The sequence below is a fragment of the Mustela nigripes genome, unplaced genomic scaffold (genome assembly GCF_022355385.1).
Source record: "Mustela nigripes isolate SB6536 unplaced genomic scaffold, MUSNIG.SB6536 HiC_scaffold_76, whole genome shotgun sequence".
Lineage (NCBI taxonomy): Eukaryota > Metazoa > Chordata > Mammalia > Carnivora > Mustelidae > Mustela > Mustela nigripes.
In genome coordinates, this window is record NW_026739491.1 from 425,654 (window position 1) to 451,340 (window position 25,687).

At 51.6% G+C, this 25,687-nt stretch overlaps 2 protein-coding genes across 7 annotated transcripts in view; both read left to right on the forward strand.

The window, feature by feature from the left end:
• The first annotated feature begins 1,610 nt into the window (after positions 1-1,610).
• Positions 1,611-11,561, forward strand: LOC132008191 (probable inactive 1-aminocyclopropane-1-carboxylate synthase-like protein 2). Its single transcript, XM_059386605.1, has 14 exons — positions 1,611-2,161; positions 3,036-3,095; positions 3,552-3,622; positions 4,006-4,075; positions 4,325-4,391; positions 5,563-5,660; positions 5,922-5,999; positions 6,436-6,536; positions 7,594-7,683; positions 8,445-8,490; positions 8,584-8,725; positions 10,016-10,158; positions 10,246-10,399; positions 11,174-11,561. The coding sequence occupies exons 1-14, from the start codon at positions 1,640-1,642 to the stop codon at positions 11,254-11,256; spliced, it is 1,725 nt and encodes a 574-aa protein (XP_059242588.1). The 5' UTR covers positions 1,611-1,639; the 3' UTR covers positions 11,257-11,561.
• Positions 11,562-15,178: 3,617 nt separating this feature from the next.
• Positions 15,179-25,687, forward strand: part of LOC132008201 (1-aminocyclopropane-1-carboxylate synthase-like protein 1) — a 28,213-nt gene continuing 17,704 nt past the window's right edge. For 3 of the 6 annotated variants that reach the window (XR_009401569.1, XR_009401568.1, XM_059386621.1), the window contains exons 1-7: positions 15,181-15,563; positions 16,435-16,725; positions 19,032-19,091; positions 21,577-21,647; positions 22,738-22,807; positions 23,303-23,369; positions 25,316-25,413. Coding sequence is in view for 3 of the 6 variants with exons in the window: in XM_059386621.1 (XP_059242604.1) it covers positions 16,435-16,725; positions 19,032-19,091; positions 21,577-21,647; positions 22,738-22,807; positions 23,303-23,369; positions 25,316-25,413 (657 nt within the window). In the remaining 3 variants the exon portion in view is untranslated. Of the gene's footprint in view, positions 15,564-16,434; positions 16,726-19,031; positions 19,092-21,576; positions 21,648-22,737; positions 22,808-23,302; positions 23,370-25,315; positions 25,414-25,687 lie in introns of all 6 variants that reach the window. The other 3 variants (XM_059386620.1, XM_059386619.1, XR_009401570.1) reach the window with 3 other exon arrangements.

The window sequence follows — 25,687 nt, forward strand, 5'->3', positions numbered from 1 at the left end:
CCATGACCCGAACTGAAGGCAGAGGCTTTAACCCACTGAGCCACCCAGGCGCCCCGACTTTCCTACTTTTAAAGGAGGGAATTTGGGCTAGAGCAGAGTCTAGGTGAGTCTAGACATGAGGGTTTATGCTGGTTCTAGTTCTTCCTAAATAGCATGCATGTTCCTGATTCTGGTGAGGGAAGTTCTTCGTAGCACTGACTGCTGCTGAGAGGTTGGCGCCCTAAGTCAAGACTTGGCATGACTTTGTCCGTGGTTGCACCTGGTCATCATTCCATCTCCTCTCGCCAAGTCCTTAGTGATGGCTCCTCTCCTCATGGACTTGGCAACATCTCTGTGGTTGGGCCTCTCCTATTCGTTTTTACATATGTGCCAGGCACGGTGCTAACAGTATCGTGATGAAGACTGAGCCGGGGAGATCCTGAACGAGGAACAGTATTGTCCTCTGGGGGAAGTTACTCGTGGCTCTGGGGCTCTCACGGGCTGATGGGACATGGTTGGAAGACATTGGGCAGAATGTCCAGTATTTGGATACTTTGAGACTTTAAAAAGGTGTTTCTTAGGTCCTCCCCATCATTTTGACTTCTCTTCAGAGGAAAGTTTGGTTTGAATAGGTAGAAGTTCTCAAAGTAGAGTCTCAGGAACTTGTTAGAACTGAAAATTCCCAGCCCACACCTACAGAACGAAAGTCTGGCAATGAGGCCTCTCCACCCCTGTCCTTTAGAAGTCCTCTGGATGATCCTGGTGAAGTCTGAAGTTCAAGGGCCACGTAGCACGCCCGTGGTTTGTAGGGATGATAGTCTAAGGTGGCCATCACTGGGAGCAGGTCAAAGGCATTTATAAGGAGGCGACACAAGGAAGGAAGGGAAAGGCCAAGTTTTGAATATCTGGTATGGCCAACTTTGTAAAAAGAGAAAAAAAGAAGGGCTGTTGTTCTCGAGTAAGGGATGGCAAACTTTGTCCATACAGGGCCAGAGAATGAATATTTTAGACGTTGTGAGCCATATGGTTTGTGCCCCACCTATTCCACTCTGCCGTTGTGGTATAAAAGCAGCCAGAGGTGATACAGAAGCACATGTGACTGTATTTCCATTAAAGCTTTCTTTGCAAGAAGAGGTGTCTGGATCTGGTCCTTGGGCAGAGTTTACTAACATCTAGTCTAGCAGAATAATTTACTCATGCTTTTTATTTCCTTTCTGTCTCTGTGCCTCCTTCTCTGTCTTCCTCCCTCCCCTTCCCTCTCTCTTTCTGTCTTCAAACTCCCTTTTTCTTAGAACCCAGTAAAGCAGGAATTGCTCTAATTGAGGCACAGGGTGGAGACTCCCAAGCCTACCTGTTGAGTTTCCCCTTTTTCTCAAAGTGGGCCCTGATGCTTTTTCTCAGAACACATTTTAATGTCATTTGAGTACAGTGTTCCAGTGTCTGGGCTCAGGGACACTTAAGCATTGCCCCTTGAGTGAGTTGGTAATTCTTCCTGCACTGACAGGGGTCTGTACCCAAGGCGTGGAAGTCGGAGGAGGCGGTGGGAAGCCTGAGATCAGGCCTGAACCTGAGGGTCGAAGAGCATCTCCTTTGCTGCACTGCACAGTCTCTCCCTCTCTCCGCAGGTTCCAGCCAGCCTGCTGAGGCCGAGACCCAGAGCATGAGTCACCCATCAGACGCCGTCCATCTGCCCTGGGGTCAGATGGGCAGTCAGGGCCTCGGAAACCAAGGCGTCCACACCCAGCCCATGGAGATGATGCTACACTTGAAGCAGGCCATCGAGAAGCATATGAGGCAGCTCGCCACCAGGCACCAGCAGCAGGACCTGGTGCCAGAGGATAAGAGGCCTTATCAGGCCCCCGGGGAGCAGGAAGCCCTCCTGGGCAACCTAATGTACCAGTTGGTCAACCTCCTACAGTCTGGCGCCACGGATGGCCCAGGGCTCCAACCGTCCTGCCCTTCTCTGGATGTGAAGGGTGATGCTGGAGGTGGGCAATGGCAATGGGCCCAGTCATCCAGGCAGCCTGCCCAGCCAGGTTACCAACTGAATGACCCTGAAGCGACATTTGTCAGCCAGCACCTGTCCCGCCGTGGGATCGACATCTCTGCCTCCTACCAGGCCAGCTTCCAGGACTACAAGATGTACCAAGGAGATAAATACCATGAGGACGAGAACACCTTGGTGAGGATGCGGGGGTTGGGGGGTAGAGGGGCGGGAGGTACATCTCCTCAAGGGCCCTGATCACTAGAATTTACGGAACCCTGGGCTCTCTCTCTCTCTCACTCTCCCTAGCTCCACGAAGTAGACGCTATTATCATCTTAGAGATCAGGTAATGGGCGCAGAAGCACGGTGACAGTGCCCAGAAAGTTAAGGGCCCTACCTGGGTCCTCCCTGCCCTTCCTCTGCAAGCTTTCCCTCAGTCCTTGCTCTTGGCCACTAGGGGTCACTGTGGTCACTGTGGTTACTGTGCTCAGCCAACCTGCCCTGGCCAAAGGGAGTCTAGTGCTGAATGTAGTCTGCCTCTGGAGAAAGGAACATTAATAATAACCTGAGAGAAGTAAAGGGAGGCCCGCTTGGGTGGTCTGAGGTGTATTAAAAGTTGAATCAGCCAGTCATGGGCATGAGACAGGCCCTAGGGTCAGGCAGATGGAGTTCTGTCCACCACCAATGTCCTGTGGCTAGTGGGGTAGTCTACCATTCTAAGCTTCACTCTCTTTAAAGCGAGGACCATAATAGAACATTTCCTCGGGAGTTGTGAGAAGTAAGGGCACTGCATGAGGCACTTGGTCTAGGGTCTGGCACGTGATAGGAACTCAGAGACTGCTCTCTGGTGTATAAGCACTGTGTGGCTCTAAAGGGGGAAATTGAAAGCTGTACGATTTCTGAGTCTGTGACAAGTTTTCTGATGCTTGAGGTTGTTAGACATGGAGTGAACTGCCTCATGGGGCGGTGAGATTTCCATTTGAAATAATCTAAGTTGAGCGCTTACTAGAATGTTCTAGGAGGTCCCTATAGGGCAGGGCAAGTGGACTGATCAGTTCCTTCCATCTCCAGGGCTTCATTAACCTTGGCCTCAGTGAGAATAAGCTCTGCCTTGATCTGATGACTGAAAGGGTAAGCCAAGTCTTGGGCTGTGCTGGGACCCACTGTCGGGTTCAGTCCCCTCTAGAATCTTTCTTAGCATGCGGTAGATATATGAATGGGACTTAAAAGTGTAAGGAAGGGAGTGGGGGGGGGGGAAAGCTTATAGAATAACACATCTGACCTCCTAGCTTGCTGTGTTTAGGGATGTGCTATGGCTGGGTCTATGGTGGGTAGGCTGCCAAGGGAGCTCTGACCCAAGTGTAGGGTTGGGGAGGTCGTCCAACAACAGTCCTCAGTGAGTTCTCTTTGTGTAACCTATGACAGGAGGATTGGGGCCTCCATTCATGAAGGGGCATGTGACATGACTCCCTATTCTCTTCTGTAAGACCCCAGGTTGTAGGGCAAATACCCATACGCATCCTAGTGGTAGGATGAGCCTGTTGGTCATTCCTGATCTGGCTGTCCTCGTGCTCTATTTGTCAACAGTTGAGTCAGAGTGATATGAATGTCATCGAGGATGTCCTGCTGCAGTATCCTGATTGGTCCGGGCATCCATTGTAAGCAACTTCCAGATCTACAGTCTTGTGGCCCCCAGACACCTGTTCTCAGGAAGGCAAGGACCCAGGGCGCCAGATTCTTGGTTGGCTACCTCCCTATTTCTTTGGGTAACAACTTCTAGAAAATGTCTAGAGTGAAACCTCCTCAGGAGGGAGCCTGATGTAGTAGAAATAGCACCGCCCTATAGTTCAAAAGGCCTGAGTTCTTGTCCAAACTCTCACATCTATTGTCTGCATCGCCTGGAGAGTCTATAGCATCAGTCGATAGCCCTGTGACAGGAGGTTGGATGACCTGCTCTTTGGAAAAAGCTGTAGGCTAGACGTTGACTAAGGCAAGGCCCCCGGGTCTGGGTACCACCAAGTCTGTCTGGGTCTACCCACAGCCTGCGGGAGGAGGTGGCCCGGTTCCTGACCTGCTATTGCAAGGTACCTGCTCAGCTTGATCCGGAAAATGTGAGTCCGTTTCCCAGCCTCACTGCCACCCTGGTAGAGGGTATATTCTTGGGGTACTCCCTGCATTTTCTAGAACCAGCAGAGACCCTCAGGGCCAGGGCAGAGCCAAGGCCAGTGGGTCCTGGAGGAGACCCCCTGGAGGAAGAGGAGGTTCCTGTTGCCTGTTCCTCCTAAGGGGAGGGAGACGAAGGAGTCAGACCTTCTTACATGGGGTTTGGCTTTTGACTTCTGCCTTCTGTGCATCTTCAGGTAGTTGTTCTAAATGGCTGCTCCTCCGTATTCTCCACACTAGCCATGGTTCTGTGTGATCCAGGAGGTAAGTCAATGGACTCTGATTTCCCTCAGGAAATAGCACTCATGGGCATTGGACCTTAGGGAAAGAAGGATATCTTGACTCAAAGGCCTTTCCCCGGATGTGCTGGAACTTCTAGCCCGATTCAAACATCTTCCTACTATTTCCATAGGAGGGATGGATTTGGGTCCCCATTTAATATGGAAGGAAAATATGGGACAGTCCTCAAGGAGGTGTGCCTCAGAAAGAGTGAGAATTGGAGCCAACTCCATATATTACTGGCTGGGCTTCTGGACTCAACCCCAGTACGGAGAGCCCTGGTAAACTAGCCTAGGCCAGTTAGATTTCCTAACTCCTATCTCCCTTGCCCCCCCCCCCAAAATAAATAAATAAAAGAGGGGCAAATTCATTTTAGATCAAATAAGGCCAAGGGATGTGTTCCCAGTCTCCCTCCTGACAACACCAGAGCGAGAGCCTCCGATCTTAGCTCTGGATCCGTAGAAGGAAGTTACCCTGATGGCCAGTTTCGCTCAAAGGAGTATGTCCTTGGTTAACTCCTCCATGAGGCCAAAAGAAAGGGAAGGAAAGAACCCAGGGGCTCATCAGAGGCAGGTAGCCGAAGCCATGCAGAGAGATGAGCGCCCTCTCTGGGCACGGACCTCAGCCTCTCATGGTTGGACAGGAGCTGGGAAGATTTGCTGGATGACTAGGGCTCCACCCGCTAGCAAGCTGGTTTGGGTTTTTAACCTGGATTCCGAGCCATTCCTAGCAATATTCTTCCCCTCTCCTTCCCCAGTGTTCCCTGAATAATGTTTATAAGAATGTAACCTTGGGGCGCCTGGGTGGCTCAGTGGGTTAATCCTCTGCCTTCGGCTCAGGTCATGATCTCGGGGTCCTGGGATCGAGTCCCGCATCGGACTCTCTGCACAGCAGGGAGCCTGCTTCCTCCTCTCTCTCTGCCTGCCTCTCTGCCTACTTGTGATCTCTCTCTGTTACATGAAGAAATAAAAAATCTTTAAAAAAAAAAAAAAATGTAACCTTTACAGAGCTAGAGGCCAAAAATTAACTCCCATGTAGGGGAGATTGCCAAACTAACCTCTGTCTGTAGTGTTGCTTCTGGTCTGGGGAGGGGGGTGGCTGGCAGTTTCCCACCAAGAGCCCCCGGACTGACGGCATTGTCTCCCTGCGCTTCCAGAGGCCTTTCTGACCCCCACCCCCTTCTATGGCGGCTTCGTCTTTAGTTCCGGCCTGTATTCGAAAATTGAGCTGATTCCTGTCCACCTGGACAGCGAGGTCAGAATGGGGCCCCTTCCCCTGCTCAGCCCCTCCCCACCAGGCAATGGAATGTTCCAAGGGCATTTGGAAGGTGTAGGGGACCTCACTCTCCTCCCCTATAAGTGATGGTGGGGGGTGGAGAATGGAGAAATTAGGGCAAAGAGGGCATGAGGGACGGCAGCCCTGAGAATGAGGGATTGTGCGGTGTGTAGAGGAGCGAGGGACCGGTTGCTTGGAAGCATTCAGGTAGGCAGTGCTCAGGCAGTGTCTGTCTTCCAGAGCACGGATGCGAACCCCTGTCCGTTCCAGCTCACCGTGGACAAGTTAGAGCGAGCTCTGCTCGAGTCGACCCTTGCAGTAAGGAGGGACCCATGTCTTCGCGGTGGGTGCTGCTGCCCCTGAGAGGGGCTGAGTACTGAGACCCAGGACCACGTTCTCACCGAGGTGTTGTAGGCTCCTTCTTCGGAGGAGGGGGTATCCCAGGGGCATGTCCCTCTAGGAGCTCTGAGCCCTGAGCCCTGTCTCTGGGGGCCGACCCCAGAGCTCCTCCTTGCCCCGCTCTGTGTGGGCAGTAAGGGAGCTGCGTGCTGCAGATCCTAAGCTGCTGAGATCCCAGCTAGACGCCTCGGGGAGGTACCCAAAACTAGGTATCCTGACTTGACCTTCAGCTGAACCTGAGGTAGATGTGAAGGACCTGTTGGGTTCACCTCAGTGATGTTTTTTGGGGGTTTTGTTTATTTGGGGGCTTTGGTGGTTTTGTTGGTTTTTTGGTTTGGTTTTGTTTTTTTTTTAGGGGAAAAAGGTGAGAGGCCTCATACTAATCAACCCTCAGAATCCCCTCGGAGACGTCTACTCCCGAGACTTACTGGAAGAATGCCTGGGATTTGCCAAGAGGTGGGGGTTCCAGTCCTTGGGACTAGACGAAGTCCCTGAACAGGGTTCCTATCACTCATGGCCAGGAAGCTGGAACCAGATGTAATCTATCCCAATATTCTTACTGCATGATACTCACTGAAATTGAAGTGGAAGAAAATGCATCCACATGCTTCAACCAAACATTTTTTGCCTTGCTCCCCTGTCCCCCACCCGGTACAGACACCCACATAACAATTGTAATCTGGTTTGTTGTTTTTCCTCTTTTTGTCATGTAACCACTTTCTCCCAGCATCCCTTTCCCATCTACTTGGCCTGAAGCACCGAGGAAGCCAGACTCTCAGACCTTGTGGGGTGAAGACGTGTCCCCAGAGAACCCTCGTGTCCCATTTTCACGAACATGTTACCATCGGTTTTCTCTGGAGTCCTGAAATAGCCCTATTTGTTAGGGGTGCTAATCTCCCATTTTCTAGAAGAATCACACTTACGCAAATGTCATAACTCTAGTCCAGACCAATTCATGGCACAGCATGAGGACAAGAGGAAGAACCTGGAAGTGTGTGGGCTGGAATCTGACAGAACTAGGATCAGATCCAAGCTCGAGCACCTGCTAATTGAGGCACTCACTTTGTCACAGAAATGGTTTCTTCATCCATGCAGTGGAGATACCAGCTCTGCTTGGGAGGGTTGTTGGGAGAAGAAGCAGGGTGATTTGTACTAGCACTTAGCCCGCTGAAGGCCACTGTCCAATCGGCCCCCAGGTGGGAGCTCCTGATTATACTAGATGTAAAACTCTTGGGGACACAGAGCCCTCTGCATTGCATTGGTCTCTGCTTGACGGCTGAAGGATTAGATGTTCTCTTGACTGTCTTTGGGTCCTCTTCCTTCTTACCTCTAAGCCAGGTCTGAAGACCCCCCCTTCTGGTGTACCCTCCTTATATGTTACTGTGTCCCTTGGAAGGGTTGGATGCGCTGTGGGAGCAGCATGTGAACGGTCTCCAGAGAAGCCCATGAAAGAAAGGGACTGGAGATGGGAGAGAACCTAGATAATGTTCTCCCTCTTTGGCCCAACCTGCAGGTACAACCTCCATGTGATTATAGATGAGATTTACATGCTGTCTGTGTTTGACGACTCTGTCACATTCCACAGCGTTCTGAGCATGGAAAGGTGAGTTTGTTGGCCTCTTCTGGAGTTGGGAATGTGAGCCATGAAGTTCCTGCTTTTGCAGGGTGCGTTCATGGGCCATATTCTTGATTGGCTGTGTACTAGGAACTGGAGCTAAGTGCCTCCAGGAGTGTGGAAATGACCAAAGCATCCTCTTTCCTCCTAAGTATCTTTTTACAATGCTGTTTTGTACATGAGATAACTTTGAAGGTAAGGTAGAAAGCACACTGTCAAAAGTCTACATAAAACCCCACAGAAGGTCAGGGTAGGAATTTCTTGATAAGTAGTGCATAGGGAAAGAAGAGAAATAGAACACTTTCTTAAGGGTAGCGTGTGGCCTTAAGATAGGATCCCAGCAGCTAAAGCAAGGCCAAGGCCATGCCTGGCAGAACGTACAGTTTTACCCAAAGTGGGGCAGTTAGAAATAGGTGAACACATTTTAAAAATGGTGGGTGGCCCACGTGTGTGAAGAGCTCATTGCTAGGAAGGTGGCTTTGGACCAGCAGCAGGAAGGTCATGAGTCAGGCCAAGGGGGCCAGACTTCATTCAGTGGGCACTCAGGAGCTCTTCCATCTAGTTCCCCAAGGATACCTTTTGCTGACTCCCTGGCTGTTAACTGGGGCAACTGTTTCTTGAACTTTGGGCCCCAGAGGCTCTTATTTCTAGGCAGGACCTCAAATCCGTTTTCCTCTCTTGTCCTCATTGACCTCAAGTCTTCATCCTTTCAGTAGTTCATAACCTTGATTGTACCATCTCCTCTCCAGTTTGCCTGACCCCAACAGGACCCATGTGATCTGGGGCACCAGTAAGGTGAGCCCCAGCTTCCTGTCCTTGGGTAGAAAAGGAAAGGGGGCCAGGAGATGGGCAAACCAGGCACTCCTTCCCTTACCTCTTTTCCTCTAGGATTTTGGCATCTCTGGCTTCCGCTTTGGTGTTCTTTACACGCACAACAAGGAGGTGGCCTCTGCTGTGAGCTCTTTTGGCTATCTCCACGGTATCTCCGGCATTGCCCAGTACAAGCTGTGCCGGCTGCTTCAGGACCAAGGTAATGAGTCCCATCCTGGGCTGGGATCATGGCTAGGCATCATGGCTATGGGGGAGTTCCTGGGTCTTCTTGGGCCACTGACATACCTCTAGTCCACCAAGAACCTGTTCGCGGACTTGGGCTTAATGGTGGCAGGACAGGAAGTTTGAAAGCGGGCGGGATGCTGCTAGGTTTGTGCACTAGGGCAGAGGGGGAAGGCGGAGCTGCTGGTCTAAAACACAGATGGGCTTTCGTGTTTGGCTGCCTGGGAGCTCGAGCTCTGCCTGGAAAGGGCAGAGGCAAATTGTTCTCTAAGGCTTGAAAGACAGAAACCCAATGCAAAGGTCAATTTTCCCTCCCCAATACCCTGCTTGCTTTGGGCAAAGATGACCCCAAATGCCACAATTCCTTGAAGACCTCATCTTCCAAGGTGGCCAAAGGAGAGCTACCATTTGGGCAAGCTGGTGTGGCTAGACCTATGGCACCTGGATTCAATTTCCTCCATGGATCACAAGTGAATCCTGGCTTCAGAGGAAACCTCCCCCTCCCACCTCATTTGTTTAATGCCATCACCCAAACTTAGATAAGGCCCCCTTTCTTTAATTCCCTATAACAGAGCGGATGCCAGGCTGGAGGGTTTAAATTAAAAGCTGGGATATAATGATACAAATTAATGTAATTTGATAATCTGTTTTAGAGGCAATTTGCTTTCAGCTTTGGCAGGGTGGCTAAGAGAAGTCCAACCAGATGGCCCCATGCGTGGTGCCAGGCCCTTTGATATGTGGCAGAAACCAGGTTCCTGGCCCCTTGGACACAAGTTCTCCACCTTGGGCACCTGGGACTTATCTGGGGAGCTTAAATGCTGATACGTGGGCTCTATCCCCAAAGATTCCAGTTTTGATCTGCAGGTGTAAGCTGGGCATTGGGACTTTTAAAAGCTCCCCAAGAGGTTCTAATGTGCTACCAGTGCTAAGAACAACTGGGTAAAGAACCCCCCACCCCCCAGCATATCTAGGTTTCTCCAAGTCCACTGCGTGAGCCTCCGAATATCTCCCCAGTTGGCAACAGAACATCTACTTTCTTCATTGTCCCCCTTCTGGGGGACTCTGATTCTGTGTCAGGGATGTCAAGCCAAGTGGAACATTCCTACTGACCTACTGAGAAGGTGTGCTGGGTATGGCTATCCTCAGCCCAGAAAGAACCCAGAGTCTGGCTTGGATAGAAATCCCAAAGAGGGAGCATCTGATAAGGCTCCTGCTGGCAGATTTCCGCTACCAGAGCCCTGACAGCTCTCTTCCCCGACCCGTCCAGAATGGATTGACACAGTGTACCTGCCCACTTACCGGTCCAGGCTGCAGAAAGCTCATAGATACATTACTAAGAAGCTGAAGGCACTGGGGATCCCTTTTCTCAACCGTGGCTCTGGCCTCTACATCTGGATCAACTTGCAAGTGGTGAGCTGTGGGAATGAGGCCCCGGTATTCTGGGGTGGAGCTGCCTGGTGTGTCTTCAGCTCAGCTCTGTCCTTCGGCCTTCCCTAGTACCTGGATCCGTGCACCTTTGAGGAAGAGCTGCTGCTGCATCACCGCTTTCTGGACAACAAGCTGATGTTGTCCCGCGGCAAGACCTACACATGTAAGGAGCCTGGCTGGTTCCGCATTGTCTTTGCGGATAAGCCCCTCCGGCTAAAACAAGGTGAGTGGTCCCAACCTCAAGATCGTGGCATCCTTCAAAGATGCTCCATCAGTTCCTCTATTGCCCAATTCCTGGATTTTCCCTCTTTTGGGGCCTTTAGCAGCCTGTAGCGCCAGCCTGGCTGTAGCATCTACTTTCATGTCTTTGAGCTCCTTTGCAAACAGGAACCGAGAGGCACTCGAACACCGCACCCTTTGGGTCTGTTCTGTGCCTGTCTGGAGTGGGGCATTGGGACTACCCACAAAGAAGTGGTATACTGCCCTTGTGGGACTAGTGGTGTATGGCCGGGGAGATAGACCAGTAGAAGACCTTGGGGGTCCCTGTATGTTCTCCTGTGGAGTTCAGATTCTCCTCTGAAGGTTATGGAGACTCCGACCTTCATTTTGCCAATTTTCTGTTGCATCTTGCCACATACTGGATACTGTTCTATCTCTGGGAACAGAACCGTTAACGAGAGAACATTTATGTCACCGAAATACCTTTTGGAGAATGGACTGAGCAAAGAGAGGCAGATAGAAAACCCGATGAGGTCAAGGGCATGAGCCAGGTTCCTGGATTTGATGTAGAGCTGCAGGTGTCCGGCAGGCAGATGCTGGGGTAGTGCAGCTTAATGAGAGCGGCTGGAGCCGGAAATCCATCCTCAAGAAGGGAGGCTGAACTTCAACATCCCTGAGCAAGGCACTCTGCAGTGGTCTGCCAGGATCTGGGGATGTCTGGGACCCACCTGCAAACTCACTAAATTTTTGTGTCTCTGTCCCTGTTTGGACCCTCCAGCCATGTACCGGTTCTACCAGGTGCTGGAGGAGCAGAAGCAGCGTCTGAGAGTGAAGCAGCTGGAGAGCACACAGAGAGAGTAAGCGGTCGGCCTCCCACCCAGAGGCTGCAGCCAGGCACCTGCTCAGGGATCCCCTGACGGCGGCCACCGGGCCAAAAGCAGGGGTTTGCACCTGGTGCTGTGACTGAGCCACCCATGGGCTCCTCCAGGAACGGGCTCCTCTGACCCCGTCATCAACCTTCTCCAGCTGAGCATCTGCTGCTTTGGAATCTTTGCATCTTTTTCATCTTTGCTAGCCATCATAGGTGTATGTGAAATGTTTTTATGGGGATTGGGGTGGGGCCTTGCTGGGTCCTGATTTTGGTGGTTTTATTTTTGTAGGCTGCATCTAATAAATTTCATGTTCTTTCAAATTCTAGGCTTGTTTTCTTTCTTTACACTCATTTGTGTCAACTCTGGGAGATTTTTTTTGGGGGGGGGGTCTCTTTTAAATTCTAAGGCAAGTTGCATGTGAAGAGTACTGTCCAAGGAAAAATCAAAAAGCAGTATTACAGCAAATCCTGATTCTTTAGGGTATATCTATCTATCTATCTATCTATCTATCTATCTATATCTCAGATAGTGTTCTTTATAAATAGACACAAGGAATTCACTGGATGAATGAGGGAGCCCATGGGACCAGAGAGAAGATGAAGACGTGAAAGAAGAGAAGCAGAGGGGGACCTGGGACATCAGTAATGAGGGCTAATAGACAGTCAGGACAGTCAGGACACTGTCCTCATTTGAAAGGGACAGTCATGGAAGGGGTCAACTATTTTGTCTACCACTCAAGATTTGAATGTTTGAGTGGAGAAAACGTCATATCTCCCTATCCATGAGCATGGAATCTCCTTCCATTTATTTAGGTCTTTAATTTCACTCGGCAAGGTCTTTGTGGATTTCAGAGCACACATTTCGTCCTACACACATCCTGTTATCTCTGTATGATGCTTTTCATGTTCTGCTAAAGGTATTGCTAACTTCATTTTCTAATTGTTTGCTGCTAGTATGAAACAACTGATTTTTGTATCTTGTATCTATCAAGAGCTTTGAAGGCTCTGAGATTTTACCCTACTTAAAAACAGCTTTCGAGGATGCTAGCAGAAGACATGAGAATACTGGGTCAGAGATAAAGGACAGCTTCTTACTCACAGTGGAATCAGAGAATCAGCTTCTGGTTCCCCAAGCCCTGCTTTCTAGAAGGCAATGTGAGGAGGAACCACTGATGCCTGCACATGAAGTGCGGTGTCCTGCAGAAGAGGAAACCCAAGCTTAAAGAACAGGATTCTTGGCCAATGAGCAGTAAGCCTGCCTGAACTTTGGCCCCAAAGGAGACATTTTTATCATCCCGAATAATAAACCTACCCTTTGCTCTAGAGGAAGACATTATCCAATGCTGTTCACTCTAAATGTGTGTGTGTGTGTGTGTGTGTGTGTGTGTGTGTGTACCTCCTTGAAGAGAGCCTAGAACAAAGACAGTCAGTGCCCCTCCTTGTAAGACAGACAGAAACATGAGAGACCTAGGAAGAATCCTCTCCTGACAGTATCTTGTGATCTTGCTAAACTCATTATTAGCCTTAGGAGCATGGCGGGGGAAAGGGAGATTTCTTTAATTTTTTAATGTATATGATCATGTTGATTATAAATAAAGACGATTTTCCTTCTTCCTTTTTAATGTTTCTCATATTTCTTTTTATGTAAGATTTTATTCATTTATTAGAGAAAGAGAGCACGAATTGGTTATGGGACAGAGGGAGAAGTAGACTCCCTACTGAGCAGGGAGCCTGACATGGGCTCCATCCTGAGATCCCAGGATCATGACCCTAGCTGAAGGCAGATGTTCAGCCAACTGAGCCACCCAGGCGCCCCAATAATTTTCCTGTTCTAATTGCATTGCCTAGAACCTCCAGTACAATGTCAAACAAAGATAGTAAGGGAGGACATTCTTGTTCTCAATCTTAGCAGAACTGAGGCCACTCTTGATCCTTTTTTCTTTTTTTTTTTTTTTCCTAAGAAGAAGCAGGGAGCCAGAGGGAGAGGGGAACAGAGAATCTCAAGCAGGCTCTATGCCCAGTGAGTAGCCGATCTCATAACCCTGAGATCATGACCTGAGTGGAAATCAAGGTCAGATGCCTAACCGACTGAGCCACCCAGGCACCTGACTCTTAGTCTTAGTAAGTATTTTTCATATTGCCCTTTCCCAGATAAGAGTTCCTTCAATTCCTAGTTTGCTGAGTTTTTTTCCTTGAATGAGGGTTCTGTTTTTGTCATGTTCTTATCTATACCTCTAGAGAAGATAAAATTCCTTTAAGTATTAATGTAGTAGATTACACTGAACTTTTTAAATATTAAGGGAGGGTCCTATTCCTACAATAAGGTGCATATAGTCACGACGCATTCTCCTTGTATATATTGTTGATTTGTTTTTTTTTTTAAGATTTTATTTATTTATATGACAGAGATCACAAGCAGACGGAGAGGCAGGCAGAGAGGGAGATAGAGGGAAGCAGGCTCTCCGCTGAGCAGAGAACCCGATGCGGGACTCGATCCCAGGACCCCGAGATCATGACCTGAGCCGAAGGCAGTGGCTTAATCCACTGAGCCACCCAGGCACTCCTGATTTGGTTTTATATTAAGAATTTTACATCTATTTTTTTGAGTAGTGTGCTGTAACTTTCTTTTTAGTAACACATGGTTGGTTTTGCTATCAGAGTAATAATGACCTCATAAATATGTTGGCAATCTTCGTTCCTCCATTTTCTGAACGTTTGTGTCAAGTTAATTTTTTAAAAATATTTTAAAAGGTTGGTAAAATCCACTTATAAAGCCATCTATACTGGAATTTTCTTTATGGGGAGGTTTTTTTTACTCATAAACTTAATTTCTGTAGATACTGGGTGATTCACATTTCCTGTTTCTTGTGGTCAGTTTTGGCAACTTGTGTCTTTCAAGAAAATGTGTCCATTTAAGTTCAATTCCTGAGAATGTTAATGTTCCAGACTGACCCTGACCTTCCCCTATCAAAGGTGCCCTTGTCTCCAACAATCCACCCTCTCACTAGCTAACTAGGACTTACCCTTCGGAGCTCTGCCATCATTTCCTGAGTGTGGGACTTCCCATGTGGGGCCAATGCATGTCTTGGGGTTGGGGGTGGATCTCCCAGCTGCTTGCTTCCATGGCACCGGTAATCTCTTTCTTAATAGTCCTTCCATTTGTCCGTCTGCCTTCCCAATCAACTACTGGCCCACTGTTTTGCTTATCACGGTATCCCAGCACTTCGCAGAGAGCTGGCACAAGACAGACATTCGATAAGAGTACTTACCAGAATTAAATAGAATATGACTTAAATGGAGAGAACTGACTTGTTTTACAGAACATCGCACAGGGGACCAACAAAGTCATGAGAGCTGCTTAAGGTCACCATGTTCCTGGCAAGGCCACAGAGAAGACAAGCAGTGGAGTGGTTCCCAGCCATACTTGTCCTGAGGGATCCTGCTTGTTTGTTCCACTCAAGGCTCGGCGCAGGCTGGGGCCTGGGTACCCTAACTCACTGCCGATGCCCCAGGACGTGTAGGGGTCGGTGGAGGAGTTCAACAAAGGTCCCAACGAGCGAAAGGAGGAGAATTTTAAATGCCACTGTAAAAATTCTCACAGGGGAAGGATGTTTTAAGGATGCCCTCGCTTTAACCCCGAAAGGCTTCTCCATGGGTGCAAGCAGGAGTACGTTTGCCAAGTAACCTCCGAGACTCTAACTGCTTCCAAACTGGGAAACTGAGGCCCAGGAGGCAGAGGGAGGCGTCCTCTGGTGCCAGCAGAGACCCGGAACCGTGGCCTGACTCTTCCCCGCGGTGGTCTTCTCGGCTTCTGCTGTGCGCGGGCCGGGGTCGGCACCGGGAAGGATGGGGGCGGAGGCGTGGGGGGGGGGGGGCCGGACCCCCGGGGGGTCAGGGAACCCGGCAGCACGCGGGGCACGCCTGGGTGTCTGGGAAGCCGGAGGGCGGGTCCGGGCGGCGGAAGCGACCAGGGCGCCCGATTCAGCAGCGCCGGTGCTGCCTCCCCCGCGCCGCCCGGGGCTGCGATCGCGCTTTGCCCGGCAGCGGAGCGGGGCCTCCCTCGGCGCGGGCTCGGGGATCGCCCGCAGGAGTCGCCGCTTGCGTCTCGCAGTCCCCGGCCCGGCGCACACTTCCTTGTCCGCGAACCTCAGACGTGTCGTCTCGCGAGGCTCAGCCGCCCGCCGAGGCCTCGTCCCCGCCGCGCTGCGGCAGGAACCCGGACCCTGCGCTCCAGCCCGGCGTCGCTCCCGCTGCTCTGCCCGGCCGCCGGCCCGCGCCGCCGGGGGTGGGGAGCGAGGTGAGCGCCGGGAGAGCCTGGCACGTGGAGCGGGGGAAGGGGTGCTTCGGGGAACCGTGTTTACCCGCGGGGACGCCCCGGGGGTCGGGGCCGCTGGCTGTCCCCCGGCACTGGGTGTGCGGGCTTGCCTCTGGACAGACCGGGAATTCGGCGAGGAGCGATGATAACCTATTTTACCGAACTTGAGCCACGAGCCGGCATTAGTTCTAGGTAGCTCCTCCGTTCATAGCCTCCCTGCTGCCCTGCGGTTTTACACGCCTCCGCAGATGGCAAAGCTGGCTTGGAAAGCGGAGGAGCTCACAGCCGCGGGCAGGAGACCACCCTCTCCTGGCACCCGTGCTTTGCCAGGCCCTGGAGCTCTGCAGGGTGCCTGCTTTTGGGAGACCCTCAGTCATCCTCCTCTTGGCCCCGACCCTCCCTCGATCACCAAGTAATCTCGGGCCCTTTAGCCCTGTTGACAGCAATCACTGCAAGACCCCTGGGACTCTGGGCTCTATTTGCTTAAGTCAGAACATTTTCCCCCTGGGGTTTTGAAATTGAGGTCAGCAAGAATGGAAAAAGAACGCTGGCGGCTCCGCAGGCTGCAGAATGAAAAAGTCCCATAAATGTAAAACAAGGGAAAGCAGCTATATGTTACCCCATATAAAAGTAGCAAGCCTAGCCCCTGGCCCCGAAGAGATCTTTAACAGGATTTACTTGCTGAAGCCGTTGGACTTACGGTTACAACTAGTAAGGGACATAGGAAATGGTGAATATATAGACATAAGGGAAGGGGGAGCCAAGAATGGGAAGGACCGCTAGACTCCCAGTTCAGTTCTGCTGCGTTTCTGAATGCTGAATGTGGGCCCTGAATACTTTTGTCCTTTTGCAGATGTTCACTCTGCCTCAGAAGGAATCCAGGGCACCTGCCACCTGCCCGGGCCCAACCTCCATCCAGGATCTGGACAGTAACTCTGGGGATGATCTGGAAAGAGAATGCTCCAGAAAACCAGACCGGAAGCTGCCAGAGGACTGTGGAGCGAGTGGTCCCACTGCCATGTTGTCCTCGGACAGCTCCTGCTTGTCCTCGAGAGGAAGAGTCATTAAGTGGTTCTGGGACTCGGCAGAGGAGGGCTACAGGACCTACCACATGGACGAGTATGATGAGGATAAGAACCCCAGTGTGAGTGAGACCCCTGTGCCCACTGGAGCCCAAGGAAAGACTGCAGGGTGGGATGCTCGGCCTTGACCAAGAAGTTGTTCTAGATGCTGGGGTTGCAACTGTGAGCAAAAGCAAAGTTCTTGCCTTTGTGGAGTTTTTGTTCTAGAAGGGGAGGCAGATGGGGAACAGAAAAAAAAAAAAATCCCTATAATGATAATAAGTGCTATAGAGAAAATAAAGCAGAGTAAAGAGGATAGAGAATGATGAGGTGGTCTGGGGATGTTGCTGTTTTATGTAAGGTGGTCACAGAGGGCCACTTTCCTAAGGTGACAATTCGAGTGGAGACCTGAGGAAAACAAAGGATTATATTAGTTACCTGGTGCTTGTAACAAATTACCTCAGATTTCAGCAGTTTAACAAATGCATTTCATAATTTCTGGGGTTCAGGCTCTGGGTGGGTGCCACAGGCTCAGAATCATCTGTGAACCTGCATTGAAGCCATGGTTGTGGTCTCGTCTTAGGCTTGACGTGGTCGGGGGCTGGGAGAGGATTGCTTCCAGGCTTGTTGGTGTGCGTGTTGGAAGGCTCCAGTCCCTCATCACGTGGGAATCTCCACAGACTGCTATGTGACATGGCAGCTGGCTTCCCGGGGCAGGCGCTCTGAGAGAGAAGGAGACACCATGAGTACCCAGGATGGAAGCCAGGGACTTTATAACCTATTCTTGCAAGATATCCCATCTGCATATCTTGTTTGTCAGAAGTGGGTCAGTAGGTCCGACCCACACTCACGGGAAAGGGATTACACAAGGGTGTGGATACCAGGAGGTGGGGATGCTCCCTGGGAGCCATCTTGGAGGCTGCCTCTCCCAGGGAGCCCTGCAGATACCTGGGGCAGGGAATGTTCCAGGCGGAGGGAACAGCCAGTGCAAAGGCTCCAGGGTGAATCTGTGCTTGATGGGTTCAAGGGACAGCACGGGGCCACGACGGCTGGAGTGAAGCCCCTCGACTGGCAGGGGACGAGGTCAGAGAGATCAGGTGGTGGCCTGGAGATGAAGAGTGTGGGCATTATGGGACGCAGACAGGCTTCTGGTTTGGGACACAGCACAGTGGAAGGCGTTGGGAGGAGGAGCAGTATGATCTGATTTTGGCTTTCAGAAGAGGCCTGGGGCTTAGGCTGCTGTGTGGAGGTCAGGGTGAGTGTAGGCTGGCAAGAGAGGAGGGAAGCCATTGCAAGAAGGGAGACAAGAAGCTCTGGCGGCTCGACAGGGGTCTTCACCGTGGAGGTGAGATGAGGTTGGGCTGTACATTTTTTTTTTTTTTAAGATTTTATTTTGACAGAGATCACAAGTAGGCAGAGAGGCAGGCGGGGGAGGGGGGAGCAGGCTCCTCACTGAGCAGAGAGCCCGATGCGGAGCATGATCCCAGGACCCTGGGATCATGACCTGAGCCAAAGGCAGAGGCTTTAACCCACTGAGCCACCCAGGTGCCCCTGAACACGTATTTTGAAGGTAGGAGCAACAGGATTTGTGGACAGATTAGCTGTGAGCAGAGGAGCCTACTGCTCTGTTCCTCAGTGAGTAAAGGAGCCATGCCTTTTATTGGTCAGAACACTGGTTCATTCAAGCTTGGCTTCCATATCCTGCCTCCTTCCTCATTGTCCTAATACCACAGGGGTCAAGGGGTTAGAGAGCATGAGTCTCCCTGGGGACTCTATGGGCGGCTTGAGTTGTGCCTTCACCACTCTCGCTCCTATGAGTGGGTGCCTCATGGGGTGGGATCAAGGTGGTGTGTGGTTGCACACGGTCTCCCAGGGGACCATTTCTGCAGCCCCAGAGCCCTTCCTGCTCCGCATGTATCCTTGTTCCTGGTCCTCCCGGAGCACTGCTTTACTTTGTACCTTGTTTTGTACCACAAACATGTATTGGGTCCTACTAAGTGATGGTTTCTCGGGCATGCATCCCCTTCGGGGACCTTCCCATCCAGTGGGGGACACAAAGCATGTCCGTCTGTCCTTGTGACCCGGGCAGAGAGTGAGCAGTGCTCTACAGGGGGACAGACCATGAGTTTTGTGTTCCAGAAGAAGGAAAGATCCTTTCTAGTGGGGGTTCTGGGGAGGTTTCCTGGAGGAGATGGCCTTTGAACAGAGCTTTAGAAATGGGAAGATGGACCAGGTTGCTGAGAGGAGGTGAGGCTCAACAAGGCTAAGGAAGGGGGTTTGGGAGGGTGCGATCGTTCCCGCTTTGCTTTTCTGCCTCCGTGTGCATTTCAGGCCTTCCCTTTGGGACCGCTTGGCTATGCTCACTCTGCCTCCCTGTCTCTCTCTCCAGGGCATCATTAATTTGGGCACCAGTGAAAACAAACTCTGCTTTGACCTGCTCTCCAGGCGGGTAAGTCCCGTACATGTCTGGGAGCCGTCAGCAGCTCCCAGGGCCCGTCTGCTCTTGGACTTCCTGGAAGGCTTCCCTGACCAGAGTCTGCCCCTTGCCTCTGCAGCGCTGGCCTGAGAGTCCTCTCACCCTAGTTCCAGATCTGCCTCAGGGACAACTTTCTCTGTGATCTTGGGCCAGTCACTTCCCTATTCTGGTCCTGCTTTACCTCTTCCCATACTCAGTCCCTCCTGCTGGCTGGGTCCTGCTATCCCAGCAGGATGGCGGTGGTGAGGGGACACTCAGTGGGGTGTGGTCAGCATTTAACAACTGCCTCTGGGGTAGGGAGGACTCTGATTTGTAGATTTTGCCAATTCTCATAGTGTAAATACTCCCGGCGGATTTCAAGCCACGGATGTGACGTCCTTGCACACAGAGTTGGGAAAAAGGTTTGTAGTGTCCCCGCCATGCAGACGCAAAGATGGAAATAACTTCAAGAATACATATAGACATGGGGCGCCTGGGTGGCTCAGTGGGTTAAGCTGCTGCCTTCGGCTCAGGTCATGATCTCAGGGTCCTGGGATCGAGTCCCACATTGGGCTCTCTGCTCAGCGGGGAGCCTGCTTCCTCCTCTCTCTCTGCCTGCCTCTCTGTCTACTTGTGATCTCTCTCTGTCAAATAAATAAATAAAATCTTTAAAAAAAAAAAAGAATACACATAGACATGTAGTAACATAGGGACGCCTGCGTGGCTCAGTCCATTAAGCGTTTGCCCTCTGCTCAGCTCCTGATCCCAGGGTCCTAGGATACAGTCCCGCATTGGGCTCCCTGCTCAGTGGGGAGCCTGCTTCTCCCTCTGCCTGCCGCTTCTCCCTCTGCCTGCCGCTCCCCCTGCTTGTGCATATGCTCTCTCTTTCTCTGAGAAATAAATAAAATCTAAACAAAATGTAGTAACATAATCAGAAGCAGTGATATTTTAGTTACTACGTTTGTTTTTAATGTAATTTACTTATTTATACATTGGCATAATTTAATTTTTTTTAATGTTTTTTTTTTTTTTTTTTAAACACAGCATGTAAAATTCCTGGAAATGTAATAAACAGATTTCTTGAGCTGGTCCGAGCCATTTCTAGCAAACCACTGAAAATGCCTGATAGATGTGTCTCCCAGGGCCACAGACTCCAAGTTTGGGACGCACACCCCAAAGGAACTTATTTCTGAGGGTGACAAATCCAAGACCCAAGGGGAGAGGGGTGTAGGAAGGGGGCTCAAGATGCCTGTCCTATCCAGCCAGTTCCCTGCTGTACTGTCCAACAGAAGTAAAATGTGAGCCATGTATGTAATTTAAAATTTTCTATTAGATAAGTAAAAAGAAACTGGTAAATTCATCTTAGTAATTAATGTATTTTATTTACCTCCATCTATTGAAAATAGGACTGTTTCAACATGTAATCAATCTAAAAAATTAAGATATGTTACATACTGTTTTCATATCACGTTTTTCAAATCCAGTGGGTCTTAGTTCCGACCAGTCGCATTCAAGGTGCTCAAGGGGCACACGTGGCTGTGGCCTTCCCACTGGACGGTGTGGCTCTCTGGGCGGCAGGACAGACGGGAAGGGTTGGAGTCATATACAAGTGGCTGACTGCCCTTCTTCTTTTGGTCCACTCCCTAAGACTTCTGCCTTTCTTTGACATTGTGTCTGTGATGCCCTGGGACTTACTAACCCAGTGCCTGGTCAGGGTGGGGGTGGTGTAAAAAGGCCACACTTTCCAAAGCGTAAAGTTGAGCTGAGCCCATGGGAACACAATGACTCGAGTCCCTCCAGAAGTTGGAGCAAACTCCAAGGGGATGGCACCCAATTCTGGGACCCCTTCTGTCACCCCAGGGAGCAGCTGAGTAGCATAGTCTCCTATCACTGCTTCTACCAATTCACCCCTCTGGGTTATTTATGTATTTATTTATTCAAGAGATTTCTTTATTTATTTGAGAGCACACGCACATGCAAACACGGGGAGGGGCAGAGATAGAGAGGGCGAATCTCAAGCAGACTCCCAGCTGAGCAGGGAGCCCGACATGGGGCTCGAACTTACAACCCTAAGATCATGATGCAAGTGGAAATCAAGAGTCAGATGCTTAACCGACTGAGCCACCCAGGTGCCCCCACTCCTCTGGGTTTCTTAGATGGCAGTGTTGTAAAAAGAGCACTGGATTAGGAGTCCGACCTTCTTCTAGCAAGTGGCAGAGCCGAGGGTTTTGCCTCGGCTCTGCCACTTGCTAGCTCCGTGACATTGGCGGAGTCACCTCACTTTCTGGAGCCTCGGTTCCTCCTCTGCAAAACGGGCAGGAGAAGGCTGTGCCCGTGCTGCCTCTCCCCTCATTTCTCTGATGAGCAGACCAAGCCCAGGCTTTCGTGGTGGGGGCCGTGTGGATGTGGGTGGAAGTGCCGTGCTGGCGGTCACCACGAGGGTGTATGGCGCTCAACCTGCCCTTCCCTCTGTCCCCAGCTGAGTCAGAGCGACATGCTGCGGGTGGAGCCGTCCCTGCTGCAGTACCCCGACTGGAGGGGACATCTGTTGTAAGTAGCTGCCGCGGGCCGGTGGTTCCCAGCCCGGGAGGTGATCTTGCTCCCAGGGGACATAGGACATCTAGAGACACTTTTGCTTGTCCCAGCTGGGAAGGGGCTCTTCAGGCATTTACTGGGTAGTGGCCAGCCCCCACAACAAAGAATTATCCCTCCCTGGATGTGACTGTGGCAGGTGGAGAAAGCCTGCCTTGGGCCGAGGGCCATCCTGGAGGTCTGGCAATCATGGGGTTTCCTGGAGTGTTTGTGGGGTACTAGGGCCTCTGTGGGTCTCACCACAGCTTGGGAGCTCCCTCACTTGCTTCCATGGGTCTGAGGCAGGCGGAGGGCCTTTAGGCATGGAGTCCTTCTCCCTGCTCTCACAGTAGTTTTAGAGGAAGCAGGATCATCTTCGGGGGCTGCTGGTGGGGGCATTTTCCTCCTGGTCCGATGGAGCGAGTTAAATAATGCTAATTGGAGCTGGTACTTAGTGAGCACTTGCTGGGGGCGGCTGCTGTCCCAGGAGCTTCGTGGCCAAGCAGGACTGGATTCCAAAGCATTCGTTCCTAGGTAATGAGGATGGTGGGCCCTGGAGACAGCCCACTGCCTTGAGTGTGGGCTCTGCACTTACCAGCAAGTGACTTATCTCCTTCAAGCCTCAGTTTCTTTATCTGTAAAATGGGAATAATAACAGCATCTTAGGATTGTTATAAAGATTAAATGAGTAAAATTCCCCACGTAATTCCTGCATGATGGAAATGGTCCAACCATGACTCTGACGATAGTTACCATTATGATAGCATTACTGTTACTAGCTAGATCTATGTGTAGGTGGAGTGTTACTTTTCATATCCCTGAGGCCAGCAGATTAAGGGGGTCGGGTGTCCTAGAACTACAGAGAATGCAAGTGTCCGTGTGTGGGTAGTGATGGGGCAGGGGACTGGTAGGCCCTGCGACGTGGAGGCCACGCCGATCCCGCTGACTGAGTGGGAAACCAGAGAAGGGTGGTGGCAGCTGTGTGAAGATTCACCGGGGGAGCTCTGGGACAGACCGTGGGCTGGGGATCCTCTGGCAAACACTGATCATCTCTCGGTCTGATCTCTAGCCTCCGGGAGGAAGTGGCCAGATTCCTGTCTTTCTACTGCAAGAGCCCCAACCCCCTTAAACCAGACAATGTGAGTCGCCCCCTCCTCTGCTCTCCCCTGTTCTTCTACCCACCTCCCCCAATTTTGACTGGGCAAGGGTAGGGTGGGCGTGGGATCTGCCTTCCACTCGATTTGGGGCTGTTTCCAGGTAGAATTAGGAGCACCCCTGCCCTTTGTCTTCCTCATTCTAAATATTGAGGACATAATTTGGTTACAGTTTCTGCTCCAGTTTGTTCAGTGCTCCCTCCTTGCCTCCGTACCTTCAGGCAAGACTCTCTGAGTGACCCGCTCCCTCTTCTTGTTCTGTTGATCCAGAGAGGGGCCCAAAGGATAAGCAACACAGGCACTTGGCTGTCAGTCAGGAGAGGCCTTTGGCTTCCTCTGGTGGCTTTGCTGTGACCGAGCCACAGAGGGCACCAAGTTGGGACCGGGCCCCCCTTCCCTGCTAGCCTGGGTACAGCTGTAGGTCCTTGCTCCCGCCTGGATGGGTACTCATCTTTGTCAACATGGATGTGTCACCTGCAGGTGGTTGTCCTGAATGGCTGTGCCTCTCTCTTCTCTGCTCTGGCCACGGTGCTGTGTGAGGCAGGGGGTAAGTGACCCATGGCGTGCTCAGCTTTGGGGGCTGCCCTATGCCTGCAGTGCCCACAGTTGCCTGTCTTTGTGGCCTGTGTCAGAATGCCTTTGGCCATAGCCAACTATGCAGCTGCAGGGTGCTTAACAAGGGGCTTGACCGGATGTCCGGTCAAGATACCCGGATGTCCATAGTTTCAGAGGAGGTCAACATGATGCCAGGGTTTGGGGCTTGTCTCTGTGATGACCTTGGTTTTTCCTTTCATGTGCTGGCTGTCAGTGGGTCCAGAAGGAAGGGAGAAAGGGAAAGGTTGTGCCTTGCCTGTGTCTTTGTTTTATTGGGAGGGGGCAGGAGAGATACTCTTTCCCAAAGAAAGTCCCAGCGGAGCTCCCCTTGTGTCTTAGTGGCCACCACTGCTGCACAAACCCATTCTCAGAGCAGCCCCAGGCAGAGGGGATAAGTTTGGTTGACTTCAACCAAACACGGTTCCTCCCTAGGGGCTGGCAGAAGGCCCGGTTTCCTCAGACTTATTGCTGGTCATTTCTGGGAAATCTGGTGCTCTATTAGCCAGAAAATTGGAATGGCTGGTGAGTAGGCAGCCAGCAGCGTCCCTCAGGATCCACAGTGGATCTGAAAGCAGGTCCCGATCAGGGCTCCTTGTCACCAGAACAGAGGCCCCCTCACGTCAGCTTCGCTAACAGGGATTCTGGGTGATAATTACTGACCGTGTGTTATGTTGCGGGCACAGCCTAAGGCTTTACACATAGGCCTGTTTAATCCTCACTTCTCGCCTCTGAGGTGGGTTCTGTGCCGTCCCCACGTCCCAGATGAGGACATTAGGGCACAGGGGCTTACGTGATTTGTCAAATTCACATACAGAGATAGGACCCAGGATTTGAACCATAAGAAGAAGATTCATCGCAAGGATAGGATAGGCGATTTCCTACCTGTTCTCCAACAGCCAAGAACGGGGTCAGTGTCACACTGTCCACCTCTCACAGGGGTAGGCAGTTCCCTCCTCCTCCCCTCTGTATCTGCGAACCTCTCTCTGGACCTTCCTCAACTCCACCCGCTCATGACCTTTCTGCTCAGGTGTAGGTGCTCTCCTCACGGGCATCTGTGCTTCCTGGAGCAAGTCGTGAGAGAGAGCCTGTGCCGGGTTTCTGGCCAGCCAGTGCCTTGGCTCCCTCGGGTCCCTCGTTTCCCTCCGGTCCACTCCCCGTGGCTGGGCTGGGGAACATGTAGGACAAAGCTGCCCCTTCCGGAGCTGTGAGTGGGGTGTGCCGGGGGAAGGGAGGGCGGCTTGCCCACACATCCCCTTCAGAACTGGAGGGACACCTGCCTCTGCCTCAGGGTAGACCTTGGAGGTCATCAGTACTCCCCCATTCATAGCTAGAATGTTCCACACGACGTGCTTCCCCACCAGATGGCCTCAGCCTTGTGTTTGAATGTCTCCAGGGAGAGAGAACCCACTCGTCCTCAACACACTCTCTCTCTCTCTCTGGGCAGTTCTGCCTGCTGTCCCGTTTGTCCATCTGTCGAGCCCAGATCACCCCGCAGCTTCAACTCCCGGGATCCTGGTCTGTCCTTGGAGTGAGCCAGCACATGGGGTGCTTCAGAGGGGCCCTCCGAGGTTCAGTGTCCTCATCGGGAGAGGGAGGGTGACAGGAGTACTGACGTCACAGAGCTACTGTGAGGACCAAATGAGATGACACACAAATGTATGTTTAGCCCAGTTCCCAGCACGTAGTAAGTGTTCAGTAAATGTCAGCTACTGATGATCAGAGAAGAGGCTCATCTCAGTGGATCCAGGTGTTAGAGCTTGGAAGTTGAGAGTCGGAGTGTACGCCTGGGGTTCCCCAAAGACATGGAAGTCTGGGGAGGCGGAGTGGAGCCTGTGGGTGACGGGGGCCTGGGGTGATCTGGCCGGAGGATGACAGGCCCTGAACCATTCCTTCCCTCAGAAGCATTCCTGATCCCCGCACCTTACTATGGGGCCATCACACAGCACGTCTATCTCTATGGCAATGTCCGGCTGGTATGTGTCTATCTGGACAGTGAGGTAAGAGTTCTTCCTCTCCGTGAGTTTGAGGGCAGACGTGGGAGGGACCATGCCAGCGTCACGGCTGCAAGGAGTGTAGAGCCCTCTGTGGCCCACGGTGGTCCATACCTGGGTTTCCCTGGGGCTCCCCAGGTCCCGGCTCTGAGATCTGTGGGTCAGAGTAGAAGCCAAGGGCAGCCGCAAGGACACTCCATCAAAATAGTGAGGTGAGGAGGGGACAGAGCAGACCTCAGCGTGTAACTTCTTGAACCCCAATCAGAGGGTCTCTGGGGCC

Coding starts and splice junctions, on each gene's coding strand:
- LOC132008191 (XM_059386605.1), top strand. CDS start 1,640: ATGAGTCACCCATCAGACGCCGTCCATCTGCCCTGGGGTCAGATGGGC. Junction 8,726..10,015: donor CCGGCTGCTTCAGGACCAAG/GTAATGAGTCCC, acceptor CGACCCGTCCAG/AATGGATTGACACAGTGTAC. Junction 10,159..10,245: donor TCTGGATCAACTTGCAAGTG/GTGAGCTGTGGG, acceptor GGCCTTCCCTAG/TACCTGGATCCGTGCACCTT.